The 23,218-nt window shown below is 39.2% G+C and overlaps 1 protein-coding gene across 6 annotated transcripts in view; it reads right to left on the bottom strand.

Moving 5' to 3' along the window:
* Positions 1-432: 432 nt before the first annotated feature.
* The window catches only part of mid1 (midline 1), a 42,875-nt gene continuing 20,089 nt past the window's right edge, over positions 433-23,218 (bottom strand). For 3 of the 6 annotated variants that reach the window (XM_039671441.2, XM_039671442.2, XM_039671440.2), the window contains 8 exons: positions 14,860-14,955; positions 14,392-14,499; positions 13,402-13,550; positions 11,789-11,916; positions 9,908-10,051; positions 6,589-6,750; positions 5,764-5,968; positions 433-4,298 (listed from right to left, as the gene is read on the bottom strand). In XM_039671441.2, coding sequence (XP_039527375.1) covers positions 3,950-4,298; positions 5,764-5,968; positions 6,589-6,750; positions 9,908-10,051; positions 11,789-11,916; positions 13,402-13,550; positions 14,392-14,499; positions 14,860-14,955 — 1,341 coding nt within the window. In that variant the 3' untranslated portion in view covers positions 433-3,949. The remainder of the gene's footprint in view (positions 4,299-5,763; positions 5,969-6,588; positions 6,751-9,907; positions 10,052-11,788; positions 11,917-13,401; positions 13,551-14,391; positions 14,500-14,859; positions 14,956-23,218) is intronic. The other 3 variants (XR_016169362.1, XR_016169363.1, XR_016169364.1) reach the window with 3 other exon arrangements.

The raw sequence follows: 23,218 nt of genomic DNA, 5'->3' as shown, positions 1-23,218 counted from the left end.
TATTTGATCATAAATACAGTAAAACAGTGAAATATTACTCCAGTGTAAATCATCTGTTTTCTTTGTGAATATCTAAAGTGTAATTTATTCCTGCTGTGATCAAAGCTGAATTTATCATCATTACTCCAGTCTTCAGTGTCACATGATTCTTCACAAATCACTCTAATATGAGGATCTGATGATCAACACACAGTTATGATTATTATATTTTTTGTGAAAACTGCAATAAGCTACTTTTTCAGGATTCATTGATGAATAAAAAACAAAAGAGCGGCATTATATACATAATATTAATGGTTGGAGCCTATAAATTTGAAAGCTTTAAACTGTACCATGTTTCATTTTAATCTTCTTTAGTGTTTTAATCTTCCATTGTACACATCTAAATGTTTTGGAGTCATCATATTTAATATTTGGAGCCATTCACACTGATAATGGGACAAACCAGTTTATTATTCCAGGGCAGGACATTTTTCAACAAAAGAAAATTAACTCAGGGAAAACAAAATTCATTTGAAATACAAAATATAATTGTAACACTGTACATTGAACAACATGTTAGAAGAATTTCCAGAAAAGGGCAAAAAAAGGAGAAGTAAATTAAATCATGCATAAGTGCAGCTCAATCTGCAATACGACTAACAAAACACTGATTTATTGTCCAACTGATTATTAACGAGCATCCCTTTATCAACACAAACCTCAGTTAAATAGTTACTTGACTTTTAGGATATATCCATACTTTCATGTCACACATGATAAGCAAAGCGGGACCAAAACAATTAAATTAATCAACTGAAACGTCACAGTTTTCTTGCCGAGTAAAGCCGACACAGGAGTGCAGTGTTCGGCGACTGCATGTCAATCACTCGGCATTTAATAAGACGGGTAAAGTTAAAGGGCTATATGCAAGAACTGGTCATCTATTAATCACTTTTTTTTGTGCCAATGTGTGAGCTTGTGTACGCAACAGAATAAAAACATTGAAAAGGTAATTGTTTGTTGTTGTCTCACAATTGTGACTTTTTTCCTCAGAATTGCTCATTTTTACCTCACAATTGTGACTTTTTTCCTCAGAATTGCTCATTTTTACCTCACAATTGTAACTTTTTTCCTCAGAATTGCTCATTTTTACCTCACAATTGAGACTTTTTTCCTTAGAATTGCTCATTTTTACCTCACAATCGACTTTTTCCTCAGAATTGCTCATTTTTACCTCACAATCGACTTTTTTCCTCAGGAATGGCTCGGTTTTACCTCACAATTGTGACTTTTTTCCTCAGAATTGCTCATTTTTACCTCACAATTGTGACTTTTTTCCTCAGAATTGCTCATTTTTACCTCACAATTGTGACTTTTTTCCTCAGGAATGGCTCGGTTTTACCTCACAATTGTGAATTTTTTCCTTAGAATTGCTCATTTTTACCTCACAATTGTGACTTTTTTCCTCAGAATTGCTCATTTTTACCTCACAATTGTGACTTTTTTTCTCAGAATTGCTCATTTTTACCTCACAATTGCGACTTTTTTCCTCAGAATTGCTAACTTTTACCTCCCCAGATAGCAAACTGACATTGAATCAACGTGGAAATATGACATCGAAACAACGTTGATCTGACATTGTTTTGCTCATCGAATTAACGTTGAACCAACGTCAGATGCGTCATTCTTTCAAAACTAACGGAAAATCAACTTGAAATCAACGCGTTGTTTGAACGTTATGAAAGCAAACCAATTTTCGATTTCATTTAGCTTTGAAGAATGCCGCGTCTGACGTTGGTTCAACGTTAATTCGATGAGCAAATCAACGTTGTTTCAATGTCATGAGAGACGTCGTTTCCACGTTGATTCAATGTCAGTTTGCTGTCTGGGTCACAATCGACTTTTTTCCTCAGAATTGCTCATTTTTACCTCACAATCGACTTTTTTCCCTCAGGAATGGCTCGGTTTTACCTCACAATTGTAACTTTTTTCCTCAGAATTGCTCATTTTTACCTCACAATTGTGACTTTTTTCCTCAGAATTGCTCATTTTTACCTCACAATTGCGACTTTTTTCCTTAGAATTGCTCATTTTTACCTCACAATCGACGTTTTTCCTCAGAATTGCTCATTTTTACCTCACAATCGACTTTTTTCCTCAGGAATTCCTCGGTTTTACCTCACAATTGTGACTTTTTTCCTCAGAATTGCTTGTTTTTATCTCGCAATTCTGACTTTATAACACACAATTCTGAGAAATAAAGTGGCAATTATCTTTTAAAATGTTTTATTCGGTGGCAGAAAAGCTTCGATAGAGAAACCTGTCGGTTGAGGTTTAAGTTTACAACAAGGGTTTCTCAATCCTACATACAGACCCTTTAACACCTTAACCCTTTATCAAATTGTAAGAAAAAAAGGGAAAATAACCTTATTTCCAAGATAAACCAGTTTTATGTAAACTGTGTCTATATAGTTGATGAGGTTCAGCACTGAAGATGCAACAAAACATGTGTTGTATTTTGTTTGTGTACTTCTACATCTTCATTCAAATCATTGTTTGTTCTAATATTGAGGGTCAGAAGAGTAAATCGTGTGAGTGTAAGCACTGATTCCAGATCATACGGATCATCGTACGGATCATCAACCCTAAAGAACGAGTAAATAAAGTGACTCGAGGTGCAGGAGACAGAAGAGTCGTCAGTGACTGCTCGGATGTCAACTACTACCATTCAAGGTGCTTAATTATGTAGACAAAGTGAATATTATTAGGGAAACCGGGAATAGTATAGTGAACCATCTGTATTTTCTTGTGCGGGTTTGAAGAGCCGTTCCACTCCTGCGTTAGCATCCGTCTCATCTGTCAGAAACACGTCACTGTTCAGCTCAACACAATCATATAACTCGTATATCATCAGACTTGCTCAGATCATTGATATTAAGAATTGACAAAAAAAATGTATGCTGCGTTTTCTGAAATGTTTAAATATGCAAATGATGCATTATCTGATTAAAAACGCACTAATTTGCATACACCACCACATTAAGCCAGGATAAAACCAGATTCATAATTCCTGTTAGATTTTGAGGTGAACTCTCCCTATAAATCTGCACTTCATACTGGGTTTCCAAGTTTTTGGTTTTCTTGTTCACTTATGCTAACGTTACTTGTTGTAAACTCTTGCAGTTTAAAGATTTGACATATAGCATGAATTTTAATTGACTGAAATGTGTGTTTTGAACATTTCAAATTGTGTATAAAGCCTGATACCGTGTCCTAACAAGACGTGATCGTTCCAGCGTCTGCCACACTTTAGACTGCGAGATGCGCAAACATCAATCAAACCCCACAGCCAATCAGAGCAGCGTGTGGGCGGAGTCCCGCGAGAGTAATCTGCGAGAACATGGATAAATAGCTAAAATCATATTCACAAATAGGCTATTACATTATTTAACATTATTCAAATACATATGGTTACTGAGTTACTAAAACAATTTCCATTTCTCCAAACAATTTTCAAACAATTTTCTTTCAAACAATTCTCCATTGTTGCTTTTACAGCTGCAACGCTGGAGCTCTAGCTAGCTGATATTCAGAGTCACATGACACGCTTTAACATTAAATAAAGTGCATAAACAGCGCCTGAGGTTATCATTGCCACTCTTTGTGTTTGTTGTTCCAGCGCGACGTCGCAGAAAAATAGAAACCGTTTCGAAAATAGAATCGTTGCGTGTCGCCGTCGCGGCTGGTTAGGATAAAAACGTTGATTAGGATGGAAAAGACGCCATTTATCGCGCGGCGCGAGTAACGTGATGAAAGAGTGTGTACTTTAGGAATGCCAGTTGAGTTTCGATATCGAAGGGCTTGGTTTGAGCTGTTTTTGACTGGCGTTTGCGCTGGTTCTGGTACACTGACGTCATCTGAGACGCATGCTAACAGCAGGTGAGTGACGGAGGCTCGTGACGTGGGTTCAGTCGTGCAGGTCGCCGGTCTCCAGGTGGTCGGGAATGGGCAGCCCGGTCAGGACGGTCAAGCACTTGTTCCACACGCTGAAGACGGGGCAGATGGGCTGAGAGAAGGAGATGTCGAAGGTGTGGAGGTGTTGCGTTCCCGCGGCGTCGTAGAACGCCAGCGACCCGGAGTCGTAGTCCAGCAGAACCCCCAGGCGCCGCATGTGAGGAGACGGCTCGATGGGGAACTCTTTGCTGTTGTGACGCACGGCCCACGAGGTGTTGCAGCGGCTCAAGACCCACGACGTCGAGTCCTTCCCCACCCAGCCGTGTTTGGGAGCCGATTTATAAGCCACGCCAATCGCGAACCTGTGAGGAATTACAGAGCTCTCATGACAGCTGTGACATCTACAGTTCAGACCTATTAGATCATGGCGGATACAGTACAAACGGTGAAATATACAATATAGCTAGACCTGGGCAACGATCAATCGAGACTAACTGCATCCAAAATAAAACTTTTTTCATAATGTCTACTTGTGTGTCTAAATGCATACTGAATGAAAGTGCTCCTCTGCTCCATATAGAGATATAACGCCATCTAGAGTCATGAAATATCATGTTTTAATACTTTATTCCACAAGAGGTCGGCAAACACTTCCAATGTAAGATATTTAGAGCTGAATTAAAAGGGTTATGCATGAAATTGAAAGTTTGAATGTGTTAAATTACTCTATTTCCTAATCAAACCTAGTAATTTAAAGGTAAATAAAACAAAAAAAGCATAAAAAATAGAAAAATATTATTTAAAGGGATAGTTCACTTTGAAATTAATGTTTGATATGTTTTATCTTCCCTCAAGGGCATCCAAGATGTAGGTGTCTTTGTTTCCACAGTATTTTCAATTTTGTCATTTTTCAGTCAAACCGTTGTTGTGTATCAGTCATACACTGGAGGCTAAGGGGGTCCACCAAAGAGCAGCACAGAGAAGTCCAAATTAAACATGATTTAATGACTCGTAAATGTAAGTACACACTGATGGCCTAAGACACGAAACGAGCGGTTTGTGTGAGAAAACCAACAGTATTTATATCGTTTTTACCTCGTGTAATCACAGTGATCTGAATCAGTTGTTCAATGTCCAACTGAACCGAACTGAATCAGTTCACTGTTACGCCGGAAGTGATCGCTTGCGTGTGACGTCACTCAATATTTACACGGAGATTTCGGAAGTTTTACCTTTTACTAAACATATTTAGATATCCCGAAATCGTCTTCCATTGCGGTTTCCCGTATATCTAAATATGTTTAGTGAAAGGTAAAACTTACGAAATCTCTGTATAAAAAAAGAGTGACGTCGGAGCGATCACTTTTGAGACCGAAGTGCCCGTGCCGTCAGATCATTTTGTCATGGCTGTGATTACACGAGGTAAAAACGATATACTGTTGGTTTTCTCACACAAACCGCTCGTTTCGTGTCTTAGGCCATCAATGTGTACTTACATTTACGAGTCATTAAATCATGTTTAATTTGGACTTCTCTGTGCTGCTCTTTGGTGGACCCCCTTAGCCTCCAGTGTAGGACTGATGGACAACAACGGTTTGACTGAAAAATTGCAAAATTGAAAATACTGTGGAAACAAAGACACCTACATCTTGGATGCCCTTGAGGGAAGATAAAACATATCAAACATTAATTTCAGAGTGAACTATCCCTTTAAATAAGCTTTCGGGGGGAAAAAGAGTATAATTTTCCGTCTTCGGGACATTTTGAACAGTGAGGAAAGGATGAGGAAAAAGTGAAATATAAAACGTGTGTGTGTGTGTGTGTTACCATGTGCTCCCCCCGATCAGGACCTCCCAGTAGTGGCGTCCGCTGTCGATGAACACGTTCCCGGTGACGCCGTAGTTCCCGGAGCCGAAGCGGTCCTGGGCGTGGCTCTTCATGGACGAGGCTTCGTCGCGCTCCACCGTCAGGCTGTCGTGGGAAACCTTCAGCTTGCGGTGGGCCGACTTCGGGTCGAGCTTGAACGGCTGGCCTGAGATTCAACAACAACGTCAAGTCTCCTTCATCTATATAGCGCTTTATACAGAGTTTCACAGCAGCTTTACAGTGAGAACAGGAGATTACAGTCACAGAGAGTGCTTAGACTTTACAGCAGATCTAGAATACAGTTACTGTCCAGATAAAGTTAGTTTCGATTGATTAACTTCCGTCGCAGAGATCATTAGTGATTAACTTAGACACGACCCCGCTCTACTGAAGACGTCAGTGTGTTCTGGATGCTCATTCAGCAGTGTTTGAGCTGGAGAACACACACACACACACTAAAACAGGATCCGAGGTGCAAGTTTTGTAAAACGTGATCATCTCCGTGTAAACTTTAAAACCGTGATCGCGTCTGTTCCTGAGAGCTGAACATGCAGGAATCCTAAAGCCTTTTACTCTATTCATACAGAACATCTCGGAAACACTTTGATCTCAGAATAAACCCCTTCAGGTGTGTGTGTGTGTGTGTGTTCTCACCCCTTCAGGCTGATGGAGACCTGACGCCGATCACCCTGTGGGGTTTATTCTGAGATAACAAACGGCTGGATCATCATGATCCCTCACGTAACTGAATCTTATAGTAAGTGTTACGAGGATGTGCGAGCTCACTGTTGGTCTTGAGTTTCCCCGGCGCGCTGCTGCGACTGCCGGCCTGGTTCATGGCCTTCACGATGAAGATGTAGCGGGTGCCGCTCTGCAGGCCGTGGACGGTGTAGTGGTTCTGCTTAATGTTGGGCGCGATCATCCAGCTGTCCAGCGAGTTACACAGACCTGGAACCACACGAGCGTCAGTACGGTTCTGGAGCACAGGTGATTATGATGTCACTTGTCTCGCTGTAGTTAGTGTGTAATGTTGATCATAAACAACATCTGCAAAGTTACAGCGCTCAAAGTTCAGAGCAAAGGGAGAGATTCGCTTTTATAGAAATCGCTTTTTAAGGACTACAACAAACGACTGGTAGAACTACACGAGCTTCCTCCCGGGTTAGTGACATCACCAACCCTAACATAATTTACATAAACCCGTGAACAGGTGTATGTGCACCATATTTACTGTATACTTACAGATAGAGATTTTTTGAGGAAAAATGTTGGAATTGCAGCCTGGAAATTCAAATAATTACAAAATCCGGGGGGCACTGATGTTTATTCATACATATGTACACACAACAAATAAAATTCAGATCAATTCACACAAATGATATTTGTGAATAAATGACTTTATGTCAGTCAGACGGGATAGCGTGTCTGGAGTGTGTGTAATGTTGTTGAGTGTGTGAGGGACAGATGCACGAGAGAAGACGGGTTTAATAAAACGACTTAAACGTCACACTCGCCCGCACACATTGGGATTGAGTGAGCAAAAGCATACAAGTAAACATCTATTACTGCCTCTCTCTCCACACACACACACGATGATCCCGGCAGCGAGAGATGCTCCTCATGTCCCCGCGCTTCACTTCTGCATTACACACCCGCCACAGCGGCTCGCTGCTCTTTAAGTACGATGTGACCTTATTCACTCAGTAAGCTTCTCTGTCTGTGTCTCTTCAGGCTGGTCTACGCTCATATTGTACAGATAATCTGCTCTACTTCTGTCTAATCCATTCATCTACGCAGATACAAAACTCACACACACACTTCTGGCTAAATTCTGTTTTGCTTTTGTGTCATAATACCCTCACAATCACATCCCCTGCAGTGCTTTATGAAGCGCAGGATTTTTAAGTTCTGTTTTTTCAGATCACGCCATTAGAGTCGGATACGGTGTTACAGACGGTGAGTTACGGACGGTGAGTTACAGACGGTGAGTTACAGAAGGTGAGTTACAGACAGTGCGTTATGGACGGCGAGTTACGGACGGTGAGTTACAGCCAGTGAGTTACAGACGGCGAGTTACAGACGGTGAGTTACAGACGGTGAGTTACAGACGGTGAGTTACAGACGGTGAGTTACAGACGGCGAGTTACAGACGGTGAGTTACGGACGGCGAGTTACAGACGGTGAGTTACAGACGGCGAGTTACAGACGGTGAGTTACGGACGGTGAGTTACAGATGGTGAGTACGGACGGTGAGTTACAGATGTTGAGTTACAGACGGTGAGTTACAGACGGTGAGTTACAGCCGGCGAGTTACAGACGGCGAGTTACAGACGGTGAGTTACAGCCGGCGAGTTACAGACGGTGAGTTACAGACGGCGAGTTACAGACGGTGAGTTACAGACGGTGAGTTACAGACGGTGAGTTACAGACGGTGAGTTACGGACGGTGAGTTACAGACGGTGAGTTACGGACGGTGAGTTACAGACGGTGAGTTACAGAAGGTGAGTTACAGACAGTGCGTTATGGACGGCGAGTTACGGACGGTGAGTTACAGCCAGTGAGTTACAGACGGCGAGTTACAGACGGTGAGTTACAGACGGTGAGTTACAGACGGTGAGTTACAGACGGTGAGTTACAGACGGCGAGTTACAGACGGTGAGTTACGGACGGCGAGTTACAGACGGTGAGTTACAGACGGCGAGTTACAGACGGTGAGTTACGGACGGTGAGTTACAGATGGTGAGTACGGACGGTGAGTTACAGATGTTGAGTTACAGACGGTGAGTTACAGACGGTGAGTTACAGCCGGCGAGTTACAGACGGCGAGTTACAGACGGTGAGTTACAGCCGGCGAGTTACAGACGGTGAGTTACAGACGGTGAGTTACAGACGGTGAGTTACAGACGGTGAGTTACAGACGGTGAGTTACAGCCGGTGAGTTACAGACGGTGAGTTACAGACGGTGAGTTACAGACGGCGAGTTACAGACGGCGAGTTACAGAAGGTGAGATACAGACAGTGCGTTACGGACGGTGAGTTACAGATGGTGAGTACGGACGGTGAGTTACAGATGTTGAGTTACAGACGGTGAGTTACAGCCGGTGAGTTACAGACGGTGAGTTACAGACGGTGAGTTACAGAAGGTGAGTTACAGACAGTGCGTTATGGACGGCGAGTTACGGACGGTGAGTTACAGCCGGTGAGTTACAGACGGCGAGTTACAGACGGTGAGTTACAGACGGTGAGTTACAGAAGGTGAGTTACAGACAGTGCGTTATGGACGGCGAGTTACGGACGGTGAGTTACAGCCGGTGAGTTACAGACGGCGAGTTACAGACGGTGAGTTATGGACGGTGAGTTACAGACAGTGCGTTATGGACGGTGAGTTACAGACAGTGCGTTATGGACGGCGAGTTACGGACGGTGAGTTACAGCCGGTGAGTTACAGACGGCGAGTTACAGACGGTGAGTTATGGACGGTGAGTTACAGACGGTGCGTTATGGACGGTGAGTTACAGACGGCGAGTTACAGACGGTGAGTTACAGACGGCGAGTTACAGACGGTGAGTTACAGACGGTGAGTTGTTATGGACGGCGAGTTACAGACGGCGAGTTACAGACGGTGAGTTACAGACGGCGAGTTACAGACGGTGAGTTACAGACGGTGAGTTACAGACGGTGAGTTACAGACGGTGAGTTACAGCCGGCGAGTTACAGACGGTGAGTTACAGACGGTGAGTTAAGACGGTGAGTTACAGACGGCGAGTTACAGACGGCGAGTTACAGACGGTGAGTTACAGACGGTGAGTTACAGACGGTGAGTTACAGCCGGCGAGTTACAGACGGTGAGTTACAGACGGTGAGTTACAGACGGTGAGTTACAGACGGTGAGTTACAGCCGGCGAGTTACAGACGGTGAGTTACAGACGGTGAGTTACAGACGGCGAGTTACAGACGGTGAGTTACAGACGGTGAGTTACAGACGGCGAGTTACAGACGGCGAGTTACAGACGGTGAGTTACAGATTGTGCGCTACAGACGGGTTGTTGTGTTACAGACGGCTCATACGGAGCGAGCTTGGGTTTGTGTCGGCTGGGTTACTCACTGACGACGTTAGCCTGGCCGGTGGAGATGGTGTACTGGAGCTCGTATGACACCACACTGAACTCGTCCTCTGATGTCCAGTGGACTGTGATGGTGTCGTGAGAGGCCGTGCACAGCTCCTCGCGGATGGTGGGAGCGTTCGGAGCTGAGAAAAAACAACACATTTCACACACATTTAAGTCCCAGAGACTTTACAGAGAGTATTTTTTGTCTTGTTTCCAGTCCAAATATCTAATAAAGAAACAAAAAATAATCTTGATTCTGTTTGAATTAACATTGGTAGATAATTTAGCTTGTTTTAAGCAAACAGTGTATAACTCAATCTCATGTTAGGTGAACTCACACATCTCACGTGTTTCAGTATTCATGCCGCCGCATGTATTATTCACACTGTGTGCAAAAGGCCAGAAACACACGCTTGACCTGTGTGCATGCAGTAACATGTCATACCTGCTCTTCTGTTAAACAACATTACTCAGACACATAGGCGTAGCCAACATAATAATACATCCAGAAGCCTTAATAAAAAAAGTTTTTTTCTAAATTTGGGCCATTGTTGTTTACTTACAATATTCATTTAAAATTGAATTTAATTGATTTTTTATTATTATTTAATTAAAATTGGACTGCCAACACAAACAAAGAAACTCAGTGAATATACAGCTGTAAAAATTCATGTGGAGTTTAACATATGATACCGTTAAACATCACACGACCAATAGGCTGAATACCATCACGACTGGAAATGTGACACTGTTACATGTGACCATAACAAACAACTACAACTAAAAATTAAAACATTGTGCACAAAAAATATTAAATTTAAAAGGTGAAACTAATATATTATATAGTAGGGCTGTCAAATGATTAATCGCGATTAATCGCATACAAAATAAAAGTTTGTGTTTACATATATGTGGGTGCACTGTGTATAATTATTTTATACATATAAATACACACACACGTGCATGTATATTTAAGAAAAAAATATTATGCATATGTAAAATATTTATATTTATATATAATATAAATTATATATAAATCTATATACAGTACATACATGAAAATCCTTCTTAAATATATACAAGCATGTGTGTGTGTGTGTGTGTATATTTATATACAAAATAATTATACACAGTGCACCCACATATATGTAAACACAAACTTTTATTTTGGATGCGATTAATCACGATTAATCATTTGACAGCCCCATTATATAGACTCATTACATGCAAAGGGAGATATTTCAAGCCTTTAATTGTTATAATTTTGATGATTATGGCTTCCAGCTGAAAACCTTTTCACAATATTCTAATTTTGAATTTGGGGTTTTCATAAGCTGTAAGCCATAATCGTAAGGAAAAATAAGGACAAGCACATGAAAAGCCCTAAACTGTTGCTGCACAATGACATCAGAAAAAATCTTAATTTATAATGGAAAAATAAAGACATGATGTTGAAAGAAATTCTTGAATCCGCAGAGTAAAACACATGCAGGAGAAAATCAAACATTTATGTTGGATCATTTCTTGAAAAAGAGACACTGAATTACTTTGAACAACGAGAATCTACTTTTAAGAATCTATTGTTTTTTACATTTGTGTATATGTTGATATATTGTATATGTTGTTAGATGTTGTGGAAAGCATGTGTGAGTGAGTAGTGGTTGGTTTATGTGTTGTAGGGTTTTGATATGTCTTAACAAAAAATACAATAAATAAAGTTAAAAAAAGAAGAAAAAAATAAAGATAAAACCTTAAATATTAATAAATGGTAAATGGACTGCATTTAAATAGCGCTTTCATAAAGCCATTCCCTCACTCATTCACACACCGATAGCTGCATTATTTTACATTCAAACCACGTTGAGCACTGAACTGACCTGTGAGGTAATCCAGACCTTCCAGCATCTTCTTCTCTCTGGAAAAGTCCAGTGCGAACGCGTCGAACGAGTCGTTCAGGTTGATCTCTGGAATCAGGACCTGTGAGGACGCGGTTGCCATTGAGACTCTGTAATGATATATAACATAAGATGGGTTAAGACAAACTAATTAAGGCCACAATTTGATGCATAAACTTACTTATTTACTCGCACTATATATTTTTTTGCAAAAGCTGTTGCAGCCAATTGTGGTCATCTGCCGAAAGACAGAGGGCGTGTCTAACAGAAGTGGGCGTGATAAAACGTAGGGGCGTATCAAAATGAAGGGGGTTTGCTGAACAGTAAGTTAGGGGCGTGTCTAACAGTAGGGGCGTGTCTAACAGGGCGTGTCTAACAGCAGGGGTGTGTCTAACAGTAGGGGCGTGTCTAACAGTAAGGGAGTGTCTAACGGTAGGTGTGTGTCTAAGAGTAGGGGTGTGTCTAAGAGTAGGGGCGTGTCTAACAGTAGGGGCGTGTCTAACAGTAAGCGAGTGTCTAACGGTAGGGGCGTGTCTAACGGTAGGTGTGTGTCTAAGAGTAGGGGTGTGTCTAACAGTAGGGGCGTGTCTAACAGTAGGGGCGTGTCTAAAAGGAGGGGTGTGTCTAACAGGGCGTGTCAAACAGTAGGGGCGTGTCTAACAGGAGGGGTGTGTCTAAGAGTAGGGGCGTGTCTAACAGTAGGGGTGTGTCTAACAGTAGGGACGTGTATAACAGTAGGGGCGTGTCTAACAGGAGGGGTGTGTCTAAGAGTAGGGGCGTGTCTAAGAGTAGGGGGCGTGTCTAACGGGAGGAGTGTGTCTAACAAGGTGTGTCTAACAGTAGGTGTGTGTCTAACAGTAGGGGCGTGTCTAACAGTAGGGGTGTGTCTAACAGTAGGGGTGTGTCTAACAGGAGGGGCGTGTCTAACAGTAGGGACGTGTATAACAGTAGGGGCGTATCTAACAGGAGGGGTGTGTCTAACAGGGCGTGTCAAACAGTAGGGGCGTGTCTAACAGGAGGGGTGTGTCTAAGAGTAGGGGCGTGTCTAAGAGTAGGGGCGTGTCTAATGGGAGGGGTGTGTCTAACAGGGTGTGTCTAACAGTAGGGGCGTGTCTAACAGGAGGGGTGTGTCTAACAGGGCGTGTCAAACAGCAGGGGCGTGTCTAACAGGAGGGGTGTGTCTAAGAGTAGGGGCGTGTCTAAGAGTAGGGGCGTGTCTAATGGGAGGGGTGTGTCTAACAGGGTGTGTCTAACAGTAGGGGCGTGTCTAACAGGAGGGGTGTGTCTAACAGGGCGTGTCAAACAGTAGGGGCGTGTCTAACAGGAGGGGTGTGTCTAAGAGTAGGGGCGTGTCTAAGAGTAGGGGCATGTCTAACGGGAGGGGTGTGTCTAACAGTAGGGGCGTGTCTAACAGGAAGGGTGTGTCTAAGAGTAGGGGCGTGTCTAACGGGAGGGGTGTGTCTAACAGGGTGTGTCTAACAGGAGGGGCATGTCTAACAGTAGGGGCGTGTCTAACAGGAGGGGCGTGTCTACAGGAGGGGCGTGTCTAACAGTAGGGGCGTGTCTAACAGTAGGGGTGTGTCATGTTTGTTCACCTCTCTGAGATGCTCTTTGCAGTCTGCAGGAATCGAGCGTGGTCTGTCTCTTTCAGAGCTTGATCCGCTTGAGCGATGAGCGAGGACGATCTCTCCACAAACTGCTTACAGTTAGCGATCTGTTGAGCTAGCCTTCTCACACGAACCACCTACACACACACAAACACATGTTAGCAGACTGAAAACAGGCACACACACGTTCAGATACACACGTGCACACAGACTTTTCTAAACCAGCAAATTATCCTCCATTTTGTCATGAAATATAAAAGATTATTGTGTAAACATAAATTCAGATGTGAAAGCTAAATCTGTATTATCATAAGGCCTGAATAATAACCTCTGGCTCTGGCGATACATTAGTGAACTCTGACCCTGACGTGCAGTGAGGAAGGAAGCAGAGTTTCCTCTGAGAAAATCCCAAAGCCTTTTGTTCTTTCCCATTTCACAACAACTCAGCATTAAAACATCAGCACGTAAGAGGCTTTATAATGATGCTTCATTGAGGTGCTTACTTTTATTCAGCAAGGATGCGTTGACGTGACAGTAAAGACAATTATGATGTTACATAAGATTCTATTTCAGAATCAGAAACGCTTCATTTCTATGATCAAAAATACAGTAAAACAGTGAAATACTATTATAATGTAAATCATCTGTTTTCTATGTGAATATACAGTAAAGTGTAATTTATCATCATTACTCCAGTCTTCAGTGTCACATGACCCTTCAGAAATCACTCTAATATGAGGATCTGATGATCAACAAACATTTATTATCAGTGTTTAAACAGTTATATTTACTGTTATATACACATGATTCTGAGGAAACTGATACATTTTATTTCTCAGGATTCTTTGATGAAAAGAAAGTTCAAGATTTATTTGAAACAAAAACTTTATAGACATTTTAATTGTCTTTACTGTCACTTTTAATCAATTGAACGCATTGATTTCATTACAAATGAGATAATTATGTTGATGATCGTACTTTTCCTTCTTTTATTTTGGTGCCGATGATTTGTCTCCTCTGCTGAACGATGTTTATCAGCGTGTCGCACTCTTCCGTCAGTTTGCTCTCCTGATGAGCCGCGTTGTGCTGGAAGCAGAATAACGGAAATTATGTCAAATATAACAACATGATTTGTGCAAACAATAAAACAGGGCAAGTAGAGTCCCACCGCAGTGAAGTGGCAGACCAGGTACGACCACAGCCGGATGCCACAACAATAACAGTGACATGATGACATTCATGACAACGGCTCATCCAATCAGAGAATCAGCACGTTTTACAGCTTACAAGAGATTAATAACAATAAAAACATTGATATTTTGTGATAAATAAGTAAAACAAATACATTGCACATGTTCAAACTCACTTCCCTTTTTCATCCGTTTTTATATTTTATAGTGGACATTCACGAGTCAAGATCATATTGTTTCCATTACATCTGTTTACCTCCACATGTTGACACGTCTGGATCAACTTCGCCATGAGGTTTTCCAGCTCGCTGTTCCTCTTGATCAAATTGCTGAGGTTGGAATCCAACATTTGCTGAGGAAAAACAACAGCAACATCAGGAAAGCGGCGCTTCACATGTGCAGCACAATTTAAGACAATGATGGAAAAAATATGATGATCTACCAAACATCCTACGTCCATAATTCGGTGTGTTTGAGCTGGTCTGTGTCTGGCGTGCGACGCGCGAGTGTGTGGCTCCCGAAGCCTCGGGCCGAGCGATAACCCTTCGTGGGGGAGGGAGGCGAGCGGCGCCGAGGATTGGGAATTTAACTAGATTGAGTCCGTTTGATGAGATTTAACTTCAACGCAGATTAAGTTCCTGCTTAATATCCCAGAACACGGATGCAAATGCCTTTGATACAAGATGCAACAAATGATATAAAATGCTGAACAATACGAGTGAGAAATAAACGTCATGATGAAGTGTGATTTGAAATGTTTCAGAGAATCTGATTTTTAAATGGAAGACAAAAAACACTGAATAAATAATGCTGAATAATGCAATAAATGCATTTATTTGATCATTTAAATACAATCTTTTGTAACATTATAAATGTGACACAGTAAATATACTTTACAAATGTAAGTTTTATAAATAATGCTCATTTTCTCCAGTATGAAAAAAAATTTCTAAAGAGAATCTGGAAGTATACAGCGTGTCACTAATTTGCTTAATTGTTTAGCGACCCAGAAACAGTGTGGAATATTAAATATTTCTTAATTTATTCGTGAAGAATCTTTAACATGAATAGCATCTGATAGCATCATTGGGCTGGCCAGTAAATAAAATATAAAATTTGAGATGTTGAGTTGTGAGGATAGGAAATGAGGTCGCTGGGTTCAAGCGATGACAAGAGAGCAAAGAGAGCATGTGTAATGTGCACAACGCTAAAAATAGATGATCAGAGAGACGGAAAACACACACTCTCAGAGCGCTGATTTACTGTATGATATTTCATTTCATCAGATTATACGTCTCGGTTTATCGTTGGGATTTAAACCCAAATAGCAAATGTGAAAAACAAACATACTTTAATCAGGAATATTAGAGTAATTTCTTTAATTAGTAAGTGTAACAATAATGCAAAAATCAAACCAGGTATTAAATTATAGATTTGACATAATCCAGACTTTTTATTCCATGTTTGGAAGTATGCATGCAGAATTAATCCTAAACGCTCATTCCTGCAATGCAAGATTTTGCACTTTACAAAATGACAAGTTGATTCTAATTTAAAATGAACATCTGCATTATTATCTTGGCTACTACAATAGTTTTATTGCAACTTTATCACAGCCCACCACAGCCCTGATTCTGCCACATTTCCATCAATGTTTCTACATGATTAAACCTGTTCAGGGGCGTTTGTAGATGTGCAACACACTGTAAATGAACCTCACTGCTGATAATAATACGCTTGTAGACATGACAGCATGCATGATTCACCCTCAGGAGACATTTGCTGAAAACTGAACAACTAACTAGTATTACATTAGTGATCATATACAGTACGTCTCATCCTCATTTTGACCCGGAATATTTTTATGAAATAATTCAAAGAATTGAGTGTTCATCAGAGAGTCTGAGACCCCAAGACTTTGTCGCACTCGAACCACAAATACACAAAAGATGCGTTACAGAAGGATGAGGGTTAAAAGCATTGAGGATTTCTATTATAATAGAAAGTAGGAAAATCCCACATGGCTCAAATCCCTCACAGCAAGTTTTTTAGGCCACAGCATTTCAGAGAGCCTCGGCCTGAACGAAAATAGAGGCTTTTATCTGAAACTGAATCATTTATGCAATACATGTAGAGGTGTGAAGAAGAGCCATAGAAAAGAGGGAGAACGGTCGACCTCCTATTGTTAGCAGGCATTAGAGACGCTTCAAAATGGGGTCCTTTAAGCAGAAAACACTGACATCTCAGAGCAAAGCCAACAGTGCTTAGTTATATACTCACTCTCAGATCAGATCTTAATGAGATCTTCATCTTTTCTGTGTTCAGTGTGTGATGTTGCTGTTCCAGTTCTCCTCTATTTCTGAACTCCTGAAACGCCTCCAGTGTATCTTGAGTTTGAACACGTCTCAATATTCCTCATTATAATAATTAATGCGCAGAATAAAGGGGCGGGGCCTGGTTGAGTTAGTTAGTAGTGTGTTAAACTGGCGGTTATGGAAAGGGGCGGGGCATTTCCCAAACACACTCAAAGCGCTCGACCAATCACAACACACTACTCCAGCCGACCAATCAGAGCTCAGTGTGCTTTCAGAAGGAGGGGCTTCATTGAGACAGGAAGTAAACAGAGCGTTCCTGACAAGCTTTAATCAACATTCAAGCAGGAGAACCTGTTCTAGGAGAGCCTGACACACATCACGACTCTGAGAAAAGTTAGATGTCCTCTTTCTGAACGATCACCTCTATTATGACTTTTGTTTTACATGAGACTTTAATTAAGGTCTCTGTTTGAGCTCCATTTAATCAGATTTCTGGGTTTTTAAACTCCAGATGAAGTAGTTCTGAATTCCACAGGTCTTGTTCATATATTAGTACAGAGAAATAGAACTTTAAATGTGCATGTTACAAATAACTCTGATATTCCTGCTGTACACACTCGAAAATCTGCTCTGAAAGCACAGACCGAGTACAAGCATCTGACAAAACCCCAGCTGGAAACTATGAGTGTGTGTGTGTGTGTGTGACTGAGCTTCCACTCGCTTCACTCATTCCCAAACATCGGGTTTTCTCAGGAAGGAACGGGACAAAAGCTGTAGAGCCGAACACACTCTCCAAAAAGAGGAAAACGCCTGACTTCCCTTTTTCATCCGTTTCCAATTACTTTCCACTCCCGGACGGTCTCCCGGCGAGAGTGTGACGGGACGCTTGCAGAGACAACAGTGTGTGTGTGTTGCAGCACTCAGTCAAATGAACATCTAGATTAGATCAACATCATTTATTCAAATGATAAGAAAGTGTGTGACTCCAGATTCACAGCGTTTGGTGTGTTAATAGAAGAGTGTTTTCTGGAGTCTGACGCGTGTCAGAAACGCTGCGTCTGAATGTTTTATAACACACTTTAGGCTCTGAAATGTTCCAGCAGTAAATATAACCTTCCGTCTATTATTTATCAGAATACACAACAGTTATAATGGCTTTAGTGTGTGTGTGTGTGTGTGTGAGAGAGAGAGAGAGAGAGAGAGAGAGTGCGTGTGTGTCCGTGTGAGAGCGTAAATGTGTGTGTGCGTGCATGTGTCGACCCACGCTAATGTAAGCGTCTCGTCCGACGGCATGATCAGGCGTGTGTGTGTGTGTGTGTGTGTGTCCACCCATGCTGGATTCAGTGACCCTGTAAAGTAGGTCACATGACGCATCAGTGACACGCAGCAGGATCTGCCCTCACGCTGTCACCCAGTTGTGTTTTGTATTCTTTATTCTAAAACGTTTCATGTTCTTATATTATATAATATGATGTATAGCATTACAGAACAAATGTAAATATATATATATACATCACCAGGATCGTCTCGTCTTCTGCACTCATAACTGTGAGTTTCAGAAACACTTTATGATTTATGTTACAGTGATTATTTCACAGCCTGGAGGGGCTTATTGTTTTTATAAAACGTGGGCATGCAATATATGATAAAAGACAAATATTTAAAAAATTGTCCTGCCAAGAAAAAAAAAGTGTGTTACTCTAGAAGTTGGCAAGCGAACTAGAATCTTGGCACATTAATAGATGTTGAGATTGAGATTGTAGCCCGAAAACCTGGAATAGAAGGAGCTTTTTTTAGCCAAAATGTCAGGAGCAGATTTATAAAAAATAAAATAAAAATAAAAACATAAAGATGTGGTTTTATGAGCTTGTCTTTGATGAATTAATAGTAATCTGAATGTCAAAAATGGTGGTAATTAAATGAACGCATTAAAGTTTAACAGTTTAATCAATCTCTTAAAATGGAATCAAATGTACATTTTGAAACTCCTCTTATATTGTGCAGCACAACAATTTCAAATCACAATTACATTTATATCGCAATCACAATTTGTATTAGATTTTTACTGCATTTCCCCAGTGCGGCTCACCTTCAGCTTGTCGAAGCGTATTATTATTAATATTCTATAGTCATATTGATATATAATCACAAAACATCTCTAAAACAATCGGATAAAACCTGTATTTTTTTGTTTTATTTTAGATTTTTACTGTATTTCTCCAGTGTGGCTCACCTTCAGCTTGTCGAAGCGTATTATTATTAATATTTTATAGTCATATTGATATATAATCACAAAACACCTCTAAAACAATCGGATAAAACCTGTATTTTTTGTTTTATTTGAGATTTTTACTGTATTTCCCCAGTGCGGCTCACCTTCAGCTTGTCGAAGCGTATTATTATTCATATTTTATAGTCATATTGATATATAATCACAAAACACTTCTAAAACAATCGGATAAAACCTGTATTTTTTGTTTTATTTGAGATTTTTACTGTATTTCCCCAGTGCGGCTCACCTTCAGCTTGTCGAAGCGTATTATTATTAATATTTTATAGTCATATTGATATATTAATCACAAAACACCTCTAAAACAATCGGATAAAACCTGTATTTTTTGTTTTATTTGAGATTTTTACTGTATTTCCCCAGTGCGGCTCACCTTCAGCTTGTCGAAGCGTATTATTATTAATATTCTATAGTCATATTGATATACTAATCACAAAACACTTCTAAAACAATCGGATAAAACCTGTATTTTTCATTTTATTTTAGATTTTTACTGTATTTCATGAGTGCGGCTCACCTTCAGCTTGTCGAAGCGTATTATTATTAATATTTTATAGTCATATTGATATATTAATCACAAAACACCTCTAAAACAATCAGATAAAACCTGTATTTTTTGTTTTATTTGAGATTTTTACTGTATTTCCCCAGTGCGGCTCACCTTCAGCTTGTCGAAGCGTATTATTATTAATATTTAATAGTCATATTGATATACTAATCACAAAACACCTCTAAAACAATCGGATAAAACCTGTATTTTTTGTTTTATTTGAGATTTTTACTGTATTTCCCCAGTGCGGCTCACCTTCAGCTTGTCGAAGCGTATTATTATTAATATTTAATAGTCATATTGATATATAATCACAAAACACTTCTAAAACAATCGGATAAAACCTGCATTTTTTGTTTTATTTGAGATTTTTACTGTATTTTCCCAGTGCGGCTCACCTTCAGCTTGTCGAAGCGTATTATTATTAATATTTTATAGTCATATTGATATATTAATCACAAAACACCTCTAAAACAATCGGATAAAACCTGTATTTTCTGTTTTATTTTAGATTTTTACTGTATTTCCCCAGTGCGGCTCACCTTCAGCTTGTCGAAGCGTATTATTATTAATATTTAATAGTCATATTGATATATAATCACAAAACACTTCTAAAACAATCGGATAAAACCTGTATTTTTTGTTTTATTTGAGATTTTTACTGTATTTCCCCAGTGCGGCTCACCTTCAGCTTGTCGAAGCGTATTATTATTAATATTTTATAGTCATATTGATATATAATCACAAAACACTTCTAAAACAATCGGATAAAACCTGTATTTTTTGTTTTATTTGAGATTTTTACTGTATTTCCCCAGTGCGGCTCACCTTCAGCTTGTCGAAGCGTATTATTATTAATATTTAATAGTCATATTGATATATAATCACAAAATACTTCTAAAACAATCGGATAAAACCTGTATTTTTTGTTTTATTTGAGATTTTTACTGTATTTCATGAGTGCGGCTCACCTTCAGCTTGTCGAAGCGTATTATTATTAATATTTAATAGTCATATTGATATATAATCACAAAACACCTCTAAAACAATCGGATAAAACCTGCATTTTTTGTTTTATTTGAGATTTTTACTGTATTTCCCCAGTGCGGCTCACCTTCAGCTTGTCGAAGCGTATTATTATTAATATTTTATAGTCATATTGATATATAATCACAAAACACTTCTAAAACAATCGGATAAAACCTGCATTTTTTGTTTTATTTTAGATTTTTACTGTATTTCCCCAGTGCGGCTCACCTTCAGCTTGTCGAAGCGTATTATTATTAATATTTAATAGTCATATTGATATATAATCACAAAACACTTCTAAAACAATCGGATAAAACCTGTATTTTTTGTTTTATTTGAGATTTTTACTGTATTTCCCCAGTGCGGCTCACCTTCAGCTTGTCGAAGCGTATTATTATTAATATTTAATAGTCATATTGATATATAATCACAAAATACTTCTAAAACAATCGGATAAAACCTGTATTTTTTGTTTTATTTGAGATTTTTACTGTATTTCATGAGTGCGGCTCACCTTCAGCTTGTCGAAGCGTATTATTATTAATATTTAATAGTCATATTGATATATAATCACAAAACACCTCTAAAACAATCGGATAAAACCTGCATTTTTTGTTTTATTTGAGATTTTTACTGTATTTCCCCAGTGCGGCTCACCTTCAGCTTGTCGAAGCGTATTATTATTAATATTTTATAGTCATATTGATATATAATCACAAAACACTTCTAAAACAATCGGATAAAACCTGCATTTTTTGTTTTATTTTAGATTTTTACTGTATTTCCCCAGTGCGTCTCACCTTCAGCTTGTCGAAGCGTATTATTATTAATATTTTATAGTCATATTGATATATAATCACAAAACACTTCTAAAACAATCGGATAAAACCTGCATTTTTTGTTTTATTTGAGATTTTTACTGTATTTCCCCAGTGCGTCTCACCTTCAGCTTGTCGAAGCGTATTATTATTAATATTTTAGTCATATTGATATATAATCACAAAACACTTCTAAAACAATCGGATAAAACCTGTATTTTTTGTTTTATTTGAGATTTTTACTGTATTTCCCCAGTGCGGCTCACCTTCAGCTTGTCGAAGCGTATTATTATTAATATTTAATAGTCATATTGATATATAATCACAAAACACTTCTAAAACAATCGGATAAAACCTGCATTTTTTGTTTTATTTGAGATTTTTACTGTATTTCCCCAGTGCGGCTCACCTTCAGCTTGTCGAAGCGTATTATTATTAATATTTAATAGTCATATTGATATATAATCACAAAACACTTCTAAAACAATCGGATAAAACCTGCATTTTTTGTTTTATTTGAGATTTTTACTGTATTTCCCCAGTGCGGCTCACCTTCAGCTTGTCGAAGCGTATTATTATTAATATTTAATAGTCATATTGATATATAATCACAAAACACTTCTAAAACAATCGGATAAAACCTGCATTTTTTGTTTTATTTTAGATTTTTACTGTATTTCCCCAGTGCGTCTCACCTTCAGCTTGTCGAAGCGTATTATTATTAATATTTTATAGTCATATTGATATATAATCACAAAACACTTCTAAAACAATCGGATAAAACCTGCATTTTTTGTTTTATTTTAGATTTTTACTGTATTTCCCCAGTGCGTCTCACCTTCAGCTTGTCGAAGCGTATTATTATTAATATTTTAGTCATATTGATATATAATCACAAAACACTTCTAAAACAATCGGATAAAACCTGTATTTTTTGTTTTATTTGAGATTTTTACTGTATTTCCCCAGTGCGGCTCACCTTCAGCTTGTCGAAGCGTATTATTATTAATATTTTATAGTCATATTGATATATAATCACAAAACACTTCTAAAACAATCGGATAAAACCTGCATTTTTTGTTTTATTTGAGATTTTTACTGTATTTCCCCAGTGCGGCTCACCTTCAGCTTGTCGAAGCGTATTATTATTAATATTTTATAGTCATATTGATATATTAATCACAAAACACCTCTAAAACAATCGGATAAAACCTGTATTTTTTGTTTTATTTGAGATTTTTACTGTATTTCCCCAGTGCGGCTCACCTTCAGCTTGTCGAAGCGTATTATTATTAATATTTAATAGTCATATTGATATATAATCACAAAACACTTCTAAAACAATCGGATAAAACCTGCATTTTTTGTTTTATTTTAGATTTTTACTGTATTTCCCCAGTGCGTCTCACCTTCAGCTTGTCGAAGCGTATTATTATTAATATTTTATAGTCATATTGATATATAATCACAAAACACTTCTAAAACAATCGGATAAAACCTGCATTTTTTGTTTTATTTTAGATTTTTACTGTATTTCCCCAGTGCGTCTCACCTTCAGCTTGTCGAAGCGTATTATTATTAATATTTTAGTCATATTGATATATAATCACAAA

This window comes from Pimephales promelas, chromosome 7, assembly GCF_988280905.1.
Source record: "Pimephales promelas chromosome 7, fPimPro1.hap1.1, whole genome shotgun sequence".
Taxonomy (NCBI): Eukaryota; Metazoa; Chordata; class Actinopteri; order Cypriniformes; family Leuciscidae; genus Pimephales; species Pimephales promelas.
This window is presented reverse-complemented; position numbering and strand designations above follow the sequence as displayed.